This window comes from Neovison vison, chromosome 3, assembly GCF_020171115.1.
Source record: "Neovison vison isolate M4711 chromosome 3, ASM_NN_V1, whole genome shotgun sequence".
NCBI classification, from domain to species: domain Eukaryota; kingdom Metazoa; phylum Chordata; class Mammalia; order Carnivora; family Mustelidae; genus Neogale; species Neogale vison.
In genome coordinates, this window is record NC_058093.1 from 66,110,016 (window position 1) to 66,122,781 (window position 12,766).

General features: G+C 41.5%; 1 protein-coding gene across 1 annotated transcript in view; it reads right to left on the minus strand.

Moving 5' to 3' along the window:
* The window catches only part of LRP2 (LDL receptor related protein 2), a 207,030-nt gene that overhangs the window by 144,354 nt on the left and 49,910 nt on the right, over window positions 1-12,766 (minus strand). Inside the window, exon 5 of the mRNA XM_044242279.1 lies at window positions 301-411. Coding sequence (XP_044098214.1) covers window positions 301-411 — 111 coding nt within the window. The remainder of the gene's footprint in view (window positions 1-300; window positions 412-12,766) is intronic.

Genomic DNA, 12,766 nt, shown 5'->3' on the forward strand with positions numbered 1-12,766 from the left:
AGAGAAGTTCAGTTCCACCGCAGCCATTTAATTTCACGGGAAGATGTCTATCTCAAGTTTGAAAAGAGATTTTTATTATGCAGCAGCATGCTGGTAAATGTTTAACAACCAATCCTCCAGGAACAAAAGGGCCCTGACTTGGGAGTGTTTGCCAATTTCCATGGTGCAAATACTCCCACCGTGGCTGACTTCAAGCTACCAACATGAATTCACTGAACGCAAATTCAGGAAGAAGCTGTGGAACCTGCCAGCATGAGTAAGCCCCAGCACACCACCGCACGGCCTGTACACATTACTTACTGCAATTGTTTTCATCAGAGAAGTCTCTGCAGTCAACTTTCCCATCACATTTCTGACTGCTGTTATAGCAGGCTCCATTGGCACAAGTGAGCTGTTCACACGTCCGGTAGTCTAAAAGAATGGAAACAGCACACAAATCTTAAATGAAGACATTCCTTCTGCAAACACTTCTTAAGTGATTGCTACATGCGAGACACTGAATGCAGAGCATGTATTGAACACGTCCCTTTTGCAAAATTACAAAGGGGGTGGTATGCTAGGAGAATGCGTAGTGGAGGGAGACTGGAGCCCAGGGAAGTCTCCCTGAAGAAGTGACCTATGAGCTCAGAGCTGAGGAATGAGAAGGAATTTAACTTATTTCCAAAGGGAACCTTCTTTTACATAATGCAGATAACATCGCAGGAAGCCAGTGTGCCACCACACGTGCTTTGAGAAATGAAGGGCTGTTTCTTTTGCTGGAGGGCTGTAGAAAGAAAACAAGCTTGTAGGTCAGGAAGGCTGGGACCTGGGGCACCGCTCAGTACCTGTTTACTCTTACTCAAGCTGCTTATCCTCTCGGTGACCACTTCTTTATCCATACATTTGGGTAATTCACTTCACCGGGTAGAAGGACCTCAAAGGACCAGGTCTCTTAAAGCACTCTCAAAAGCACCAATAACTGTTAGCACATTACACATATATGCTACCAAACAGATGCTTAACTCGGGTTTTCTAAGTGGCGGTGGAAAAATCAGGATGTCCTTTCAAGTCCCGCCCCCATGAGTCCCCAGACTTGAAGTGGGTATCTCTCATGATCCCAAATAAAGGCTTCATTCTGTTGGTCGGTTATGTTTCCCCCACCACACATAACACCCTCTAAGATCTAGGATCCTGTCCTACCCACTTTAGAGTCCCCAAGCCTTAGTGCGGGGAATGGATGCCATTACTCAGGGTACTCTTGAAATGTTAGATACTGTTACTGACTTATCACTTATCACAGATGAGTGATAACTCGTTTTTTTTTAGTTAAGCAGCTTTCAAAAATATTTTAAGTTCTGCCTTTTATGGTGTTTAACATCCTCCTTCTCACAAAATGATACTTTCTTGGCCCGATTTTTCTTGTCATTAAAGATTGTTCTCATTAACGATTCTCAAAAATCTTCAAATTCCTCTTTACCTGAGGAAAAGGAAAAGGTCTCAAAAACTAGAGAGTAGAGTCTCACTTTCAAGGCTCAATTTTGCACTGAAGAACCTACTTTGGGGTTCACAGACACAGAGGGTAATTTCTTGGATAGTCTCAAAAACGCATTCAAGTAGGAGCAGTGCATAAAATTCTGTGCTGAAAATATGTTAAACTTGTACTGTGTTAACTCACATTTTACTAAAAGATGAACTCTCAAATGATACTTTTCCATTTTTTGTATACTGAAAGAAGCAGCCCAATTATTCTCATCTCCAGAAGTTCAACTGGACTATAAGTGTCTTTAAATACCTAAACTGGGGGCGCCTGGGTGGCTCAGTGGGTTAAAGCCTCTGCCTTCGGCTCAGGTCATGATCCCAGGGTCCTGGGATCGAGTCCCCCAGTGGGCTCTCTGCTCAGCAGGGAGCCTGCTTCCCTTCCTCCCTCTCTCTCTGCCTGCCTTTCTGCCTCCTTGTGATCTCTGTCTGTCAAATAAATAAATAAAAATCTTTAAAAAATATATTTTAAAAATTTAAATAAATAAATAAATACCTAAACTGCCAGTTATATTTAGTCAATCATATATTAAAATGGAATGCATTTGGGGCGCCTGGGTGGCTCAGTGGGTTAAGCCGCTGCCTTCAGCTCAGGTCATGATCTCAGGGTCCTGGGATCAAGTCCCACATCGGGCTCTCTGCTCAGCGGGGAGCCTGCTTCCCTCTCTCTCTCTGCCTGCCTCTCCATCTACTTGTGATTTCTGTCAAATAAATAAATAAAATCTTTAAAAAAAAAAAAAAGGAATGCATTTAAAAATAGCTGATGAAGATTTTAAATTTTTTCTGAATTTTATTTTTTAAAAGTCCAAGAACCAGCTAGTGCTGAGGGTTATTGCTGTCTTTTCATCACTGAGATGGTATGCATTACAAATGTGCCTTCAAAGGGTCACACAACTCTGTTTATGAATTCTCACTTCAAGAGATGCAAGAGACCAGTGGAGTCTGGCCAGCAGTTACCCTCACCCATGAGCCAGATAGCTCCTAGAGTCAGTATGCTGTCTAGCCTTTAAAGAGCAGAAGCAAGCAGGACAGAGATCTTAGAAAAAAACATCTTTGCAGTAGGTAAGGTATCTGTGTATAGAGGAAAATTTATTTGAGCGTGGATGGTGACTACCTCATTTGAGGTTATTACGGTAGATACAAAGGATCTGGGACAAACACACGAAGTGGATCCCTTGTTCTCCCCATTCTGCTTTTTGAAAGCCAGTGCCATAAAACTGAGAAGGGAAGAACCACAGCAGTATCCATTGACAGGATAAAAGTTTACTGATACGCCTCATTCCCCCCAACAAACGACAAGGCCAGCTTGGTGTCATCAGGGAGAGTATTGTTATGGTCAGAGGTCAGCAGTTAGACACCCGGAATGAGGAGCAAATAGCTTTCTTGTCTCTGTCCATGCTGATAATGAGTCTCCTTCTCAATCAGCCAAGGAAGGACCTGCCTCAACTCCTACAAGCTTTCTGGTCTCCTCTACGCGTAGTTAACTCAGGTATATGCCCATAGGAAACACTGCATGGAGTTAACCTGACTTGGCTAAATACTGAAAATATTTGGAACTCTCCAAAGGGTTCACAGAGGAAATGGTTCCACATCATTCACACTAAGCAAAGTAAGAAATGAACAGATTCTATTTCCCTCAAATATTTCTATTACAAAATGGTTAATGAGTTTTCATCTACCCCAGGAAATAAGAAGTCATAATACCTTGGGACTGGGAGATAACTAAAATCTTTTTTGGTTTATTTGCTGAGGAGGTCAGAGTCTAACCTTATAAACCTTTTCCCATGCAGCAAATCCATCAGGTAGGTGCAATGTCCTGCAAGAGTTTAAGTAAAGAGAAAGCGTAACAGAAGAGATAATACACACACACACACACACACACACACACACACACACCCAGAGGAACTTGCTCTTCTAAGTTCTGTCTCAATGGAAAGATTGACGGGTAACTATTAATTAGCCCCAGAACTCTCAAGTTTAATCTAAATGCAAGAACACACTTGCTCACACCATCTCTTCCCTCTCCTTTCCTTACTTTCTCCACATTCCAAATGCCCCAAGTTGGGGAATTCCCATAAATATACATACAAGACAAATGCTTGAAGATTTTAAAGATTTTTCTCTACTAACGACTTTATTTGGAGCAAGAAAGTTCCATGCCATAATTCTGTTTAGATAACCAAGGAGGACATAGTGACTTGAAGACCTCGTGGACCTTCCAGAATGGAAATTATTCATAGCAAAGCAAGATATAAATATTAACACTACTTCTCTATTATCTTCACAAGAAGTCTTTAAATACATTCTATGCTCAGAACTCAGCAAAACGGCCAAAAAGCATATAGAAAAGAAGACAAAGTGATAACAAAGAAAGGGAAGGCATCTAGAAGGTAGATTATGAAACTTAAGCCAAGATTTAAAGGAAAACCAGAAATTACTGATAAAAGTCCTGCTTGAGATACCTGAGACTTTTCAAGGTCCTAGCCTCATCCTTTTTTTTTTTTTTAAAAGATTTTATTTTATTTATTTGAGAGAGAGAGACAGTGAGAGAGAGCATGAGCGAGGAGAAGGTCAGAGAGCGAAGCAGACTGCCCATGGAGCTGGGAGCCTGATGTGGGACTCGATCCCGGGACTCCAGGATCATGCCCTGAGCCGGAGGCAGTCGTCCAACCAACTGAGCCACCCAGGCGTCCCTAGCCTCATCCTTTTAAGTTACTCTGGGTCTAAGGAGCGCTAATCCTGTGAAAGAATGATTTGCCAAAAAAAGTTTGCCAGTGTGGCAACCAGCACTTACCTGCAGGTACTAGCCACAAAAATAAGCAATGACAGTAACAGTCATCAATAATATATATTGAAAACTATGTGCCAGAAATTTGTCTAAGTACTCGGGTGTCTATGAAGCCCTTTCATCCTTATAACGGCCCTCTGAGGTGGGTACTATTACTCTCATTTTATAGATTTTATATACGTTGTCTTTCTGAGGTTAAGTAATTTTAAAAAGTTCTGGCAACCAGTAAATTGGAAGAGTCAGAATTCAAATTCAGGCAATCTGGTTACATAATGCATGTTAAAAAAAAAAAAAAGGTTACAGAAACAAAAGGAAATTGAATGAAAGGAAATAGAAACTCTTAAAAAAAAAATGTAGCTTAAAAAGAAAGAGAAATAACCCAAGAGAAAAAACAAAGTTTTCCCTTCTTCCATTTAGTTTCCCATTCCACTTTCGGGGTCTGGAGAGGTGAGATCAACTTGGATTTATGCTATAGTCTACAAAGGACTTTAGGTCTGGTATGGTCTAGGAATTCCGTGCACCTCTCTGCTGGGAAACAGAGCTTTCTGGAAGGACCAGAACAAACAAGAGAGTCAGTACCAAAAAACAGACCACAAAATAGCAGGGGATCCACTCTAGCCCCTCCCAGTCAAATTCAAATCCCTGAAGTGAGTGCCATCACAGACTAGCACCAAGGAACTATATAGTAATATACAAGAGAACAAGAGTAAAGCATCTTTCAAGAGAAAAGTCTCTTCCCAAAAATAATTTTGAATGGCTTTCAGTTCAAGGCATAGACATAGTAAGATTTATAAAATGGAAATAGCCATTCAGCACCTTAGGAAGAAAAAGCAAACACAGTCATCCCAACGGTTAGAATAATTGGACTAACAGCAAGGATAGATTACGCCACTTTGAGGAACCCAAGCCAAAAAAAGGAAACGCATTAAGTTATCTAGTTTTCCTTACCCTGTTTTCTTTGAACTGCCCCGTCTTAAGTCCCAAATCCCTATCTCCTCTCTATCCACAGGGACCTGATTTACACCTAAATTAGAAATGTGCCTCAGAGACACATTCTGCAAAGATTTTGGAACTACACTACCTCCTCCTTCCCATGCACAGAACTACCACCCAAATCTGCAAAAACTTATGTAGTTCTAAATTCTTTTTTTTTTTTTTTTAATTTACTTATTTGACAGACAGGGATCACAAGCAGGCAGAGAGGCAGGCAGAGAGAGAGGAGGAAGCAGGCTCCCTGCTGAGCAGAGAGCCTGATGTGGGGCTCTAGATCATGACCTGGGCCGAAGGCAGAGGCTTTAACTCACTGAGCCTCCCAGGCGCCCCTATAGTTCTAAATTCTTAAAAAAATAATAAAAATCTCACTTCAGCCCTAATGTAAGAGCGACTTGGCAACAAGATGGATGGAAAATTGTGTACCAAACCCTCCAAGGAATAGGGCAAAGAAGTATGGTGTCTTCTCATGGGTGAGCAAATGTTTGTAATGTGCACCAGACTTACTGGTACTAGTTCTAGAAAGGAACTATGAGGCTGTGGGTTTTCATTCGGGTACACAACACCTATCTCTTCCCTATGTTACCTGCATGACTCATCTGGGCAGAACGAACAAGCAAATTTGAACAGGAGGAAGACTACCTGCCCCACAGACTTATGAGGGTGGCCACTTTGAAACCATAACCATAAATGGTGTGGCTCAATCAGGGAAATACAAATCCAAACCACAGTGAGATACCACCTCATACCAGTCAGAATGACTAAAAGTAACAAGTCAGGAAATAATGGATGTTGGCAAGGATGTGGAGAAAGGGGACCCTTCCTACACCGTTGGTGGGAATCTGGAGAACAGTATGGAGGTTCCTCAAAAAGTTGAAAATAGAGCTACCCTATGACCTAGCCATTGTACTCCTGGGTATTTATTCTAAAGATACAAACATAGTGATCCGAAGGGGCATGTGCACCCAAATGTTTATAGCAGCAATGTCCACAATAGCCAAACTATGTGAAGAACCTAGATGTCCATCAACAGATGAACAGATAAAGAAGATGCGGTATATATATACAATGGAATACTATGCAGCCATCAAAAACAACAAAAATCTTGCCATTTGCAAGGACATGGATGGAACTAGATGGTATTATGCTAAGCAAAATAAGTCAATCAGAGAAAGAAAATTATCATGTGGTCTCCCTGATATGAGGAAGCTGAGAGGCAGAGCAGGGGGTTGGGGGTTTGGGGGGTAGGAAAGGAAAAAGATGGAACAAGATGGGATTGGGAGGAAGACAAACATAAGAGACTCTTAATCTCACGAAACAAACTAAGAGTTGCTGGAGGGTGGGGAGGGAGGGATAGGGTGGCTGGGTTATGGACTTTGGGGAGGGTATGTGCTATGTGAGTGCTGTGAAATGTATAAGCCTGATGATTCACAGACCTGTATCCCTGGGGCAAATAATACATTGTATGTTAATTTAAAAAAAAAAAAGAAAGAAAAATAAATAAATAAATAAAAAGAAATGGTGTGGCTCAGTTCTCCTACCAGGAACCCGGTTCCAGATAGATTAGGACTCACTGGCAAATCATTGCTGGGTGAATGCCATTGTGCTAAAAGCCAGTTATCCTACAGAGCACTACCTTCCTTTTCAATAGGATTTCATTCTACCCAACATATATTTATTGAAGTCCACCTTCCTTGACACTTTGCTAAGAACTGGATAAAGAGGTAAGTATGAGTGAAGCAGAAATTCCCACAGCTTTTTAAAAAATGCTCTATTCAACAAATATTTAGTGCACGCCTACAGGAGTACGAGGTCCCAGAGAAGTGACGAACTGCATCAAATCCCTGCTCTCGTGGAACCAACATTTTCTCTGGGAGAGTGGAAGGACAGACATTAAAATAAATGTCCCATAGAGAAAAATGTTATGGAAATACAGCAGGGCAGAATGATAAATGACAAGGGAGTTCCTCTCGGATAAGGTGAGGGTTTAACAGGCGCCCCTAGGGTTAGTGAAACAAAGGTCACTGGTGGCAAAGGTGCATTGCCAGGAATGCTTTCAGGAGACTGGTGGGCAAGGGCTGTTTTCAGTGAGTCCAAGAAAGAAAAAGGAGAGGAAACGGAGACAGGGATATTAAAGACAACTCTATGGAACTTGGTTATACAAGGGGGCAAAGAAGCTGGGCAACAGCTGAGAGGGGCCTTAGGGTCTCTGAATAAACAATATGCTTGTATGCTTGGGATCTAAACAGCAAATTTCTGTTTCCTGAAGGTTTCTGGGCTCTGACTTCTACCTGAACTGTAGTAACACTAGAAAGGTACATGTGGGACACGATATGATAGATAAGACAGGGTCAGTCTCCCTGCTTCTGCTTTCTCACCTGCGGACAGAGAGGACAAGTGGGAGCAAGGCTTCCTGGGCAGCATAAATGTGTAACTGAGTTTGAGGAAAAGCACATTCTTCACAAACCATCCTGGTCCACAGAATGACTCTTTATTCCTCTGTTTCCCCGGCTGTAGTTTTCAGCAATTAGATATATAAAGGCAAATGTTTGAATTCTAAAGAACAGAAAGTCAATAGAAAAAAAACTTCACAGACAAAGCAGCCCTAGTTGCAGGCAGACCAAATACTGCTGATTACCAGCAAGAAAGCCTTCATTGTTAACAGGGATTTTATTTACCCTTTCTCTGGCATTCCTAAGTATCAAAAGAGAAGGACTGCAAACCAGTGATAATTAGCTATAGTTTTACTCACACCAAAATCACTCTAATGTGGTACTTGATAAAAGCAAAATAATCTCTTCGCTTAACTGGAAGAAACTGTACAATTTTTGAGCAACCCAAAGTCACTGCAATATATTAACTGAATGACCCATAATTGCTGCATTGTTCTGATGTTTATCTTGGACTCCGCATGAGTGGTTTTTCCTTGATGCTAATCCCATTAGAAGTAAAATGGACTGCAGTTTTGAATCTCCTGTTCTTTGGGGGGAAAAATTAATTGACGAGCTGTTTAATAGTAGGGGCCATTTTATAGATGGCTGGACTGAAGTATAAAATAACTTGGGGAAAATGAACTTTTACCTGTTTCACAGCTTTTTATAATATATATGTACACACACACCCATACACATCTACACATTCAGAAATAATTCTCGAACAGGAGAATAACTGAAAATATCCTATGCATTTAGGAACAGAGCAGACAAAAAGATCACATGAAATAAAAGAAGCTTTCCTATGATCCAAAATTTATCTCAAGGATAATCTTTTCAGAGGGATCTCACTATGCTTGCCCTCCTGGCAGTCTCACCCATTCTCTTCCTTCCCATCCCCCTACCTCTCTGAGAGAGCTCTTACACACTCCTCTTTGTTCTGGTAAAGGAATGCCTGCGACAGACACAAGGTGCTCTATGCTGGAGCTCAAGGTCTTGATCTTAGAAGCTTGAAAGGGTAGGCACCATAACCTAGGGGTCTAATCTGACAGGCAGGACTATGAACTATAGGGTCAAGCTTCCTGATCCTTTCAAGTATCTGGGGAAAAGAATTAAGTCCTTCTTTGGAGTTTTTCCAACACCATTCCTATATTTAAGTGGTTTCTGGGTGGCTAATATATTTAGACCCCTTTCTATAGACAACCTAATTTCTGAGAAATAGAAAAATGAAAGTCGGGGTGCCTGGGTGGTTCAGTGGGTTAAGCCGCTGCCTTCGGCTCGGGTCATGATCTCGGAGTCCTGGGATTGAGCCCCGCATCGGGTTCTCTGCTCAGCGGGAGCCTGCTTCCTCCCCTCTCTCTCTGCCTGCCTCTCTGCCTGCTTGTAATCTCTGTCACATAAATAAAAAAATCTTTAAAAAAAAAAAAAAGAAAAGAAAAATGAAAGTCACCCTCATAGGCTGATCATACATTTGTTTACCAGTAATGATCCCCATGTATCAGGACACAGAAACAACAGAATCAAGTGTCATGTCTCACAAAAATCATGGATTGACTAATCCATCATATTCTAACATTCCAATTTAAAACTAATAAACAGCTTCTAGATACCTTAAGGGATGTTTAAAATAGCTAAGTATCTCTATGACTAAAGGCGTCTGGACAACCATCCTCAATGGCTGAGTTAGACATTATGTGCCTCCCAGGGGAAATGTGTGTCTTTAAATTCAAAATATTTCTGCCCCTCCACACACACACACACACACACACACAGAGAGAGAGAGAGAAATCCATGCATTTTCAAGCCTCTAGACTAATGTTACTTTCAGCTGGAGCAGAGGTGGGAGATTTAGCTCCCAGAGGACATTTAGCCTCGTCTGGAGACATTTTTGATTGTCATAAATGGGAGGGCTGCTAGTTTCTAGTGGACAGAGGACAGCGTTACGGTTATACATTATACAATGCGTTAGACACCGCCCGGTGGTAAAGAATTATCTGGCCCCTAATGCCACGGGCACCAAGGCTGACAAACCTTGCTCTAGATCTAGCTACCAATTTCCAAAAAATATAAGGGACAAATAAATATGTTCAAAGACATCAAGGGTTGCAATGAGCAAACCCCAGACTGTGGGAAACTCGGGACAAGTAGCTTCGTTTTTTCACAAAAACACTGCAAGAAGTTAAAAACAGAAACGGAGGGGCGCCTGGGTGGCTCGGTGGGTTGAGCCGCTGCCTTCGGCTTCGGTCATGATCTCAGGGTCCTGGGATCGAATCCCGCGTCGGACTCTCTGCTCGGCAGGGAGCCTGCTTCCTCCTCTCTCTCTCTGCCTGCCTCTCTGCCTACTTGTGATCTCTCTCTGTCAAATAAATAAATAAAAATCTTTAAAAAAAAAAAAAACAGAAACGGAAAGGAATCTTTCAAGTCTAAAGACAGCAACTAACTCCAATGCATAAATTTTATTTGGACTTTGATTTAAAATGATACTATAAAAAATAACAAGTCACTGGGTAAATTTTAAGAATTGATTTTTTTTTTAAACTTTTTTTTTAAGATTTTTATTTATTTATTTGACAGACAGAGATCACAAGCAAGCAGAGAGGCAGGCAGAGAGAAAGGAGGAAGCAGGCTCCCCGCTGAGCAGATGTGGGGCTCGATCCCAGGACCCTGAGACCATGACCTGAGCAGAAGGCAGAGGCTTTAACCCACTGAGGCACCCAGGCACCCCAAGAATTGATTATTTTAAAGAATAGTTGTTAACTTTTAGATATGGTCATGAGATTGTCATGTTATGCTAGGTTTTCGTCCATATGTTTTGGAGATAAATAATCATTTAAAGATAAAATTAAGGTGATTTGTGAGAACTGCTTCAAAATAATGGGGAGAAGAATAGAGAGTTTTATAGGTAAGACAAAATTAGCTAAGAGTTGGTAACTGATATAACTTGAGTGATGAGTACAAAGAAGTTGATCTTACAATTCATCCTGCTTTTGATTTTGTTTAAAACCTTCCAAAATAAAAAGCTTTCAACAGTAATTCAGGCAAAAATACTCTGTAAACTCCCATTACTAAAGAAAGTATTGCAAAAGCATGGGCATAGGGTTTACACCTAGGTTAAAAGCCTGGCTCCTCCACACTTGATTCTTGACAATCTTTATAATCTCTGTAAAGAGATGGTCATCACACCAACCTTGTGGTATTAATGTAAAAATTGTACAAAACAGGGACTGGTGCCCAGTGAATGGCAGTTCCCCTCCCCATTTTCCACCAGTGTTCCGAACAAAGAGGGAAAACAAAATGAGGCCAATCTGTCTCTCTATATTAGCACTTTCTAAAGACTTTGACCTGGGCCATTCATTTCTTTCTTGTCCCAAACTGGCTGTGGCCAGGAGATCAAAGCACAAAGAATTATGAAGATTCTTTTAATTTCCTGATTGATTAGACTTTTTTTTGTATTCCTGCATAAATAACACATAGTGATAAATAAACAAGGCGAAGAGAAATAGGAAAGAATACTTCATTATAAAACCCATTTACATGTGTCAGATTCATCTCAGGGTTATGAGCCCTGAAGGATTCATGACTTGTACGATTCTAGGAGCAATTAACTATCATCTAAATCTGGCTCTCTTTCCTTAATAACAAATCCTTGTTTCACCTATTCCTTGTACTTAAAAAAACAAATAAAAACTTCATTAAAAATTCCTGCTCAGATATTTTATAAAGCTCACTCACTTCCTTTTCTTCATTCCTTTCTATACCAGCTGCTGGCATACTCATACACTGCCAGCTTTTTTCCGGAAGGTCTATTGGCAAAGCCGTGGGGCAGTTGTACTGGTGACTTTAGACTTGGCTGCAGGGTGTTCACATGGAATAAATCCAAACAGTCTGTTTCAGCTGCCTTTTATTTTCCCCAAAGTAGTATTTCCTTCATTCCCATTGCATTTCCAATAAAGCACTCATTTTTATCCACTTGTAAATTAGGGATAAAGACACAGACTGTTGGCTTGTGGCACAGCCTCTGGTTCTCTCTTAAACTTGCACAAGCTAGAACTTTCTCCTTTTGTAAATAAAGTCCTTCATGAAAAGCGATCACCAGACTTGGAACCAGAAGCTGGATTTAGCCCTAGCACTGCCACACATTGTACAACCTTGAACGAGCCATTCTGCTCTTCTCAGTCTCCGTTTCTTTATTTGTGGGAGTATACTAACACCTGCCCTATTGTCCTCATTAAGGAACCTAATTAAGAATAACCACCACAATTCATATAACACTTAGCAGTTTATAAAATATGTTACCATCGCTATTTTTTTTAAAGATTTTGTTTTTATTTCACAGACAGAGATTACAAGTAGATAGAGGCAGGCAGAGATAGAGAGGAGGAAGCAGGCTCCCCGCTGAGCAGAGAGCCCGATGCGGGGTTCGATCCCAGGACCCTGAGATCATGACCCGAGCCGAAGGCAGAGGCTTTAACCCACTGAGCCACCCAGGCACCCCAACCATCGCTATTATTAATCCAAAATAATTTTTTCACTTCCCACAATGAAGAACCTATTGTTTGCTTTACAAAGTTCTGAGAGGCCTTGACTCATGGACTTGTTATTTTGTGACATACAGACAGACACTACCATCTCTATAACTGCCAGTACTAAGTCTAAATTTTCAAAGTGAAAAGGCGGGGGGGCACCTGGGTGGCTCAGTGGGTTAAACCGCTGCCTTCGGCTCAGGTCATGATCTCAAGGTCCTGGCATGGAGCCCCTGTCGGACTCTCTGCTCCATGGGGAGCCTGCTTCCCCCTCTCTCTCTCTGCCTGCCTTTCTGCCTACTTGTGATTTCTCTCTCCGTCAAATAAATAAAAGCTTAAAAGGAAGGAAGGAAGGAAGGAAATAAGAAAAGAGACCCGGGGCGCCTCAGTGCCTCCATTGTTAAGCACCTGCCTTCAGCTTAGGTCAGCTTAGATCCCAGGGTCCTGGGATGGAGCCCCACATTGGGCTCCTTACTCAGCAGGAAGCCTGCTTCTCCCTCTCCTACTCCCCCTGTTTG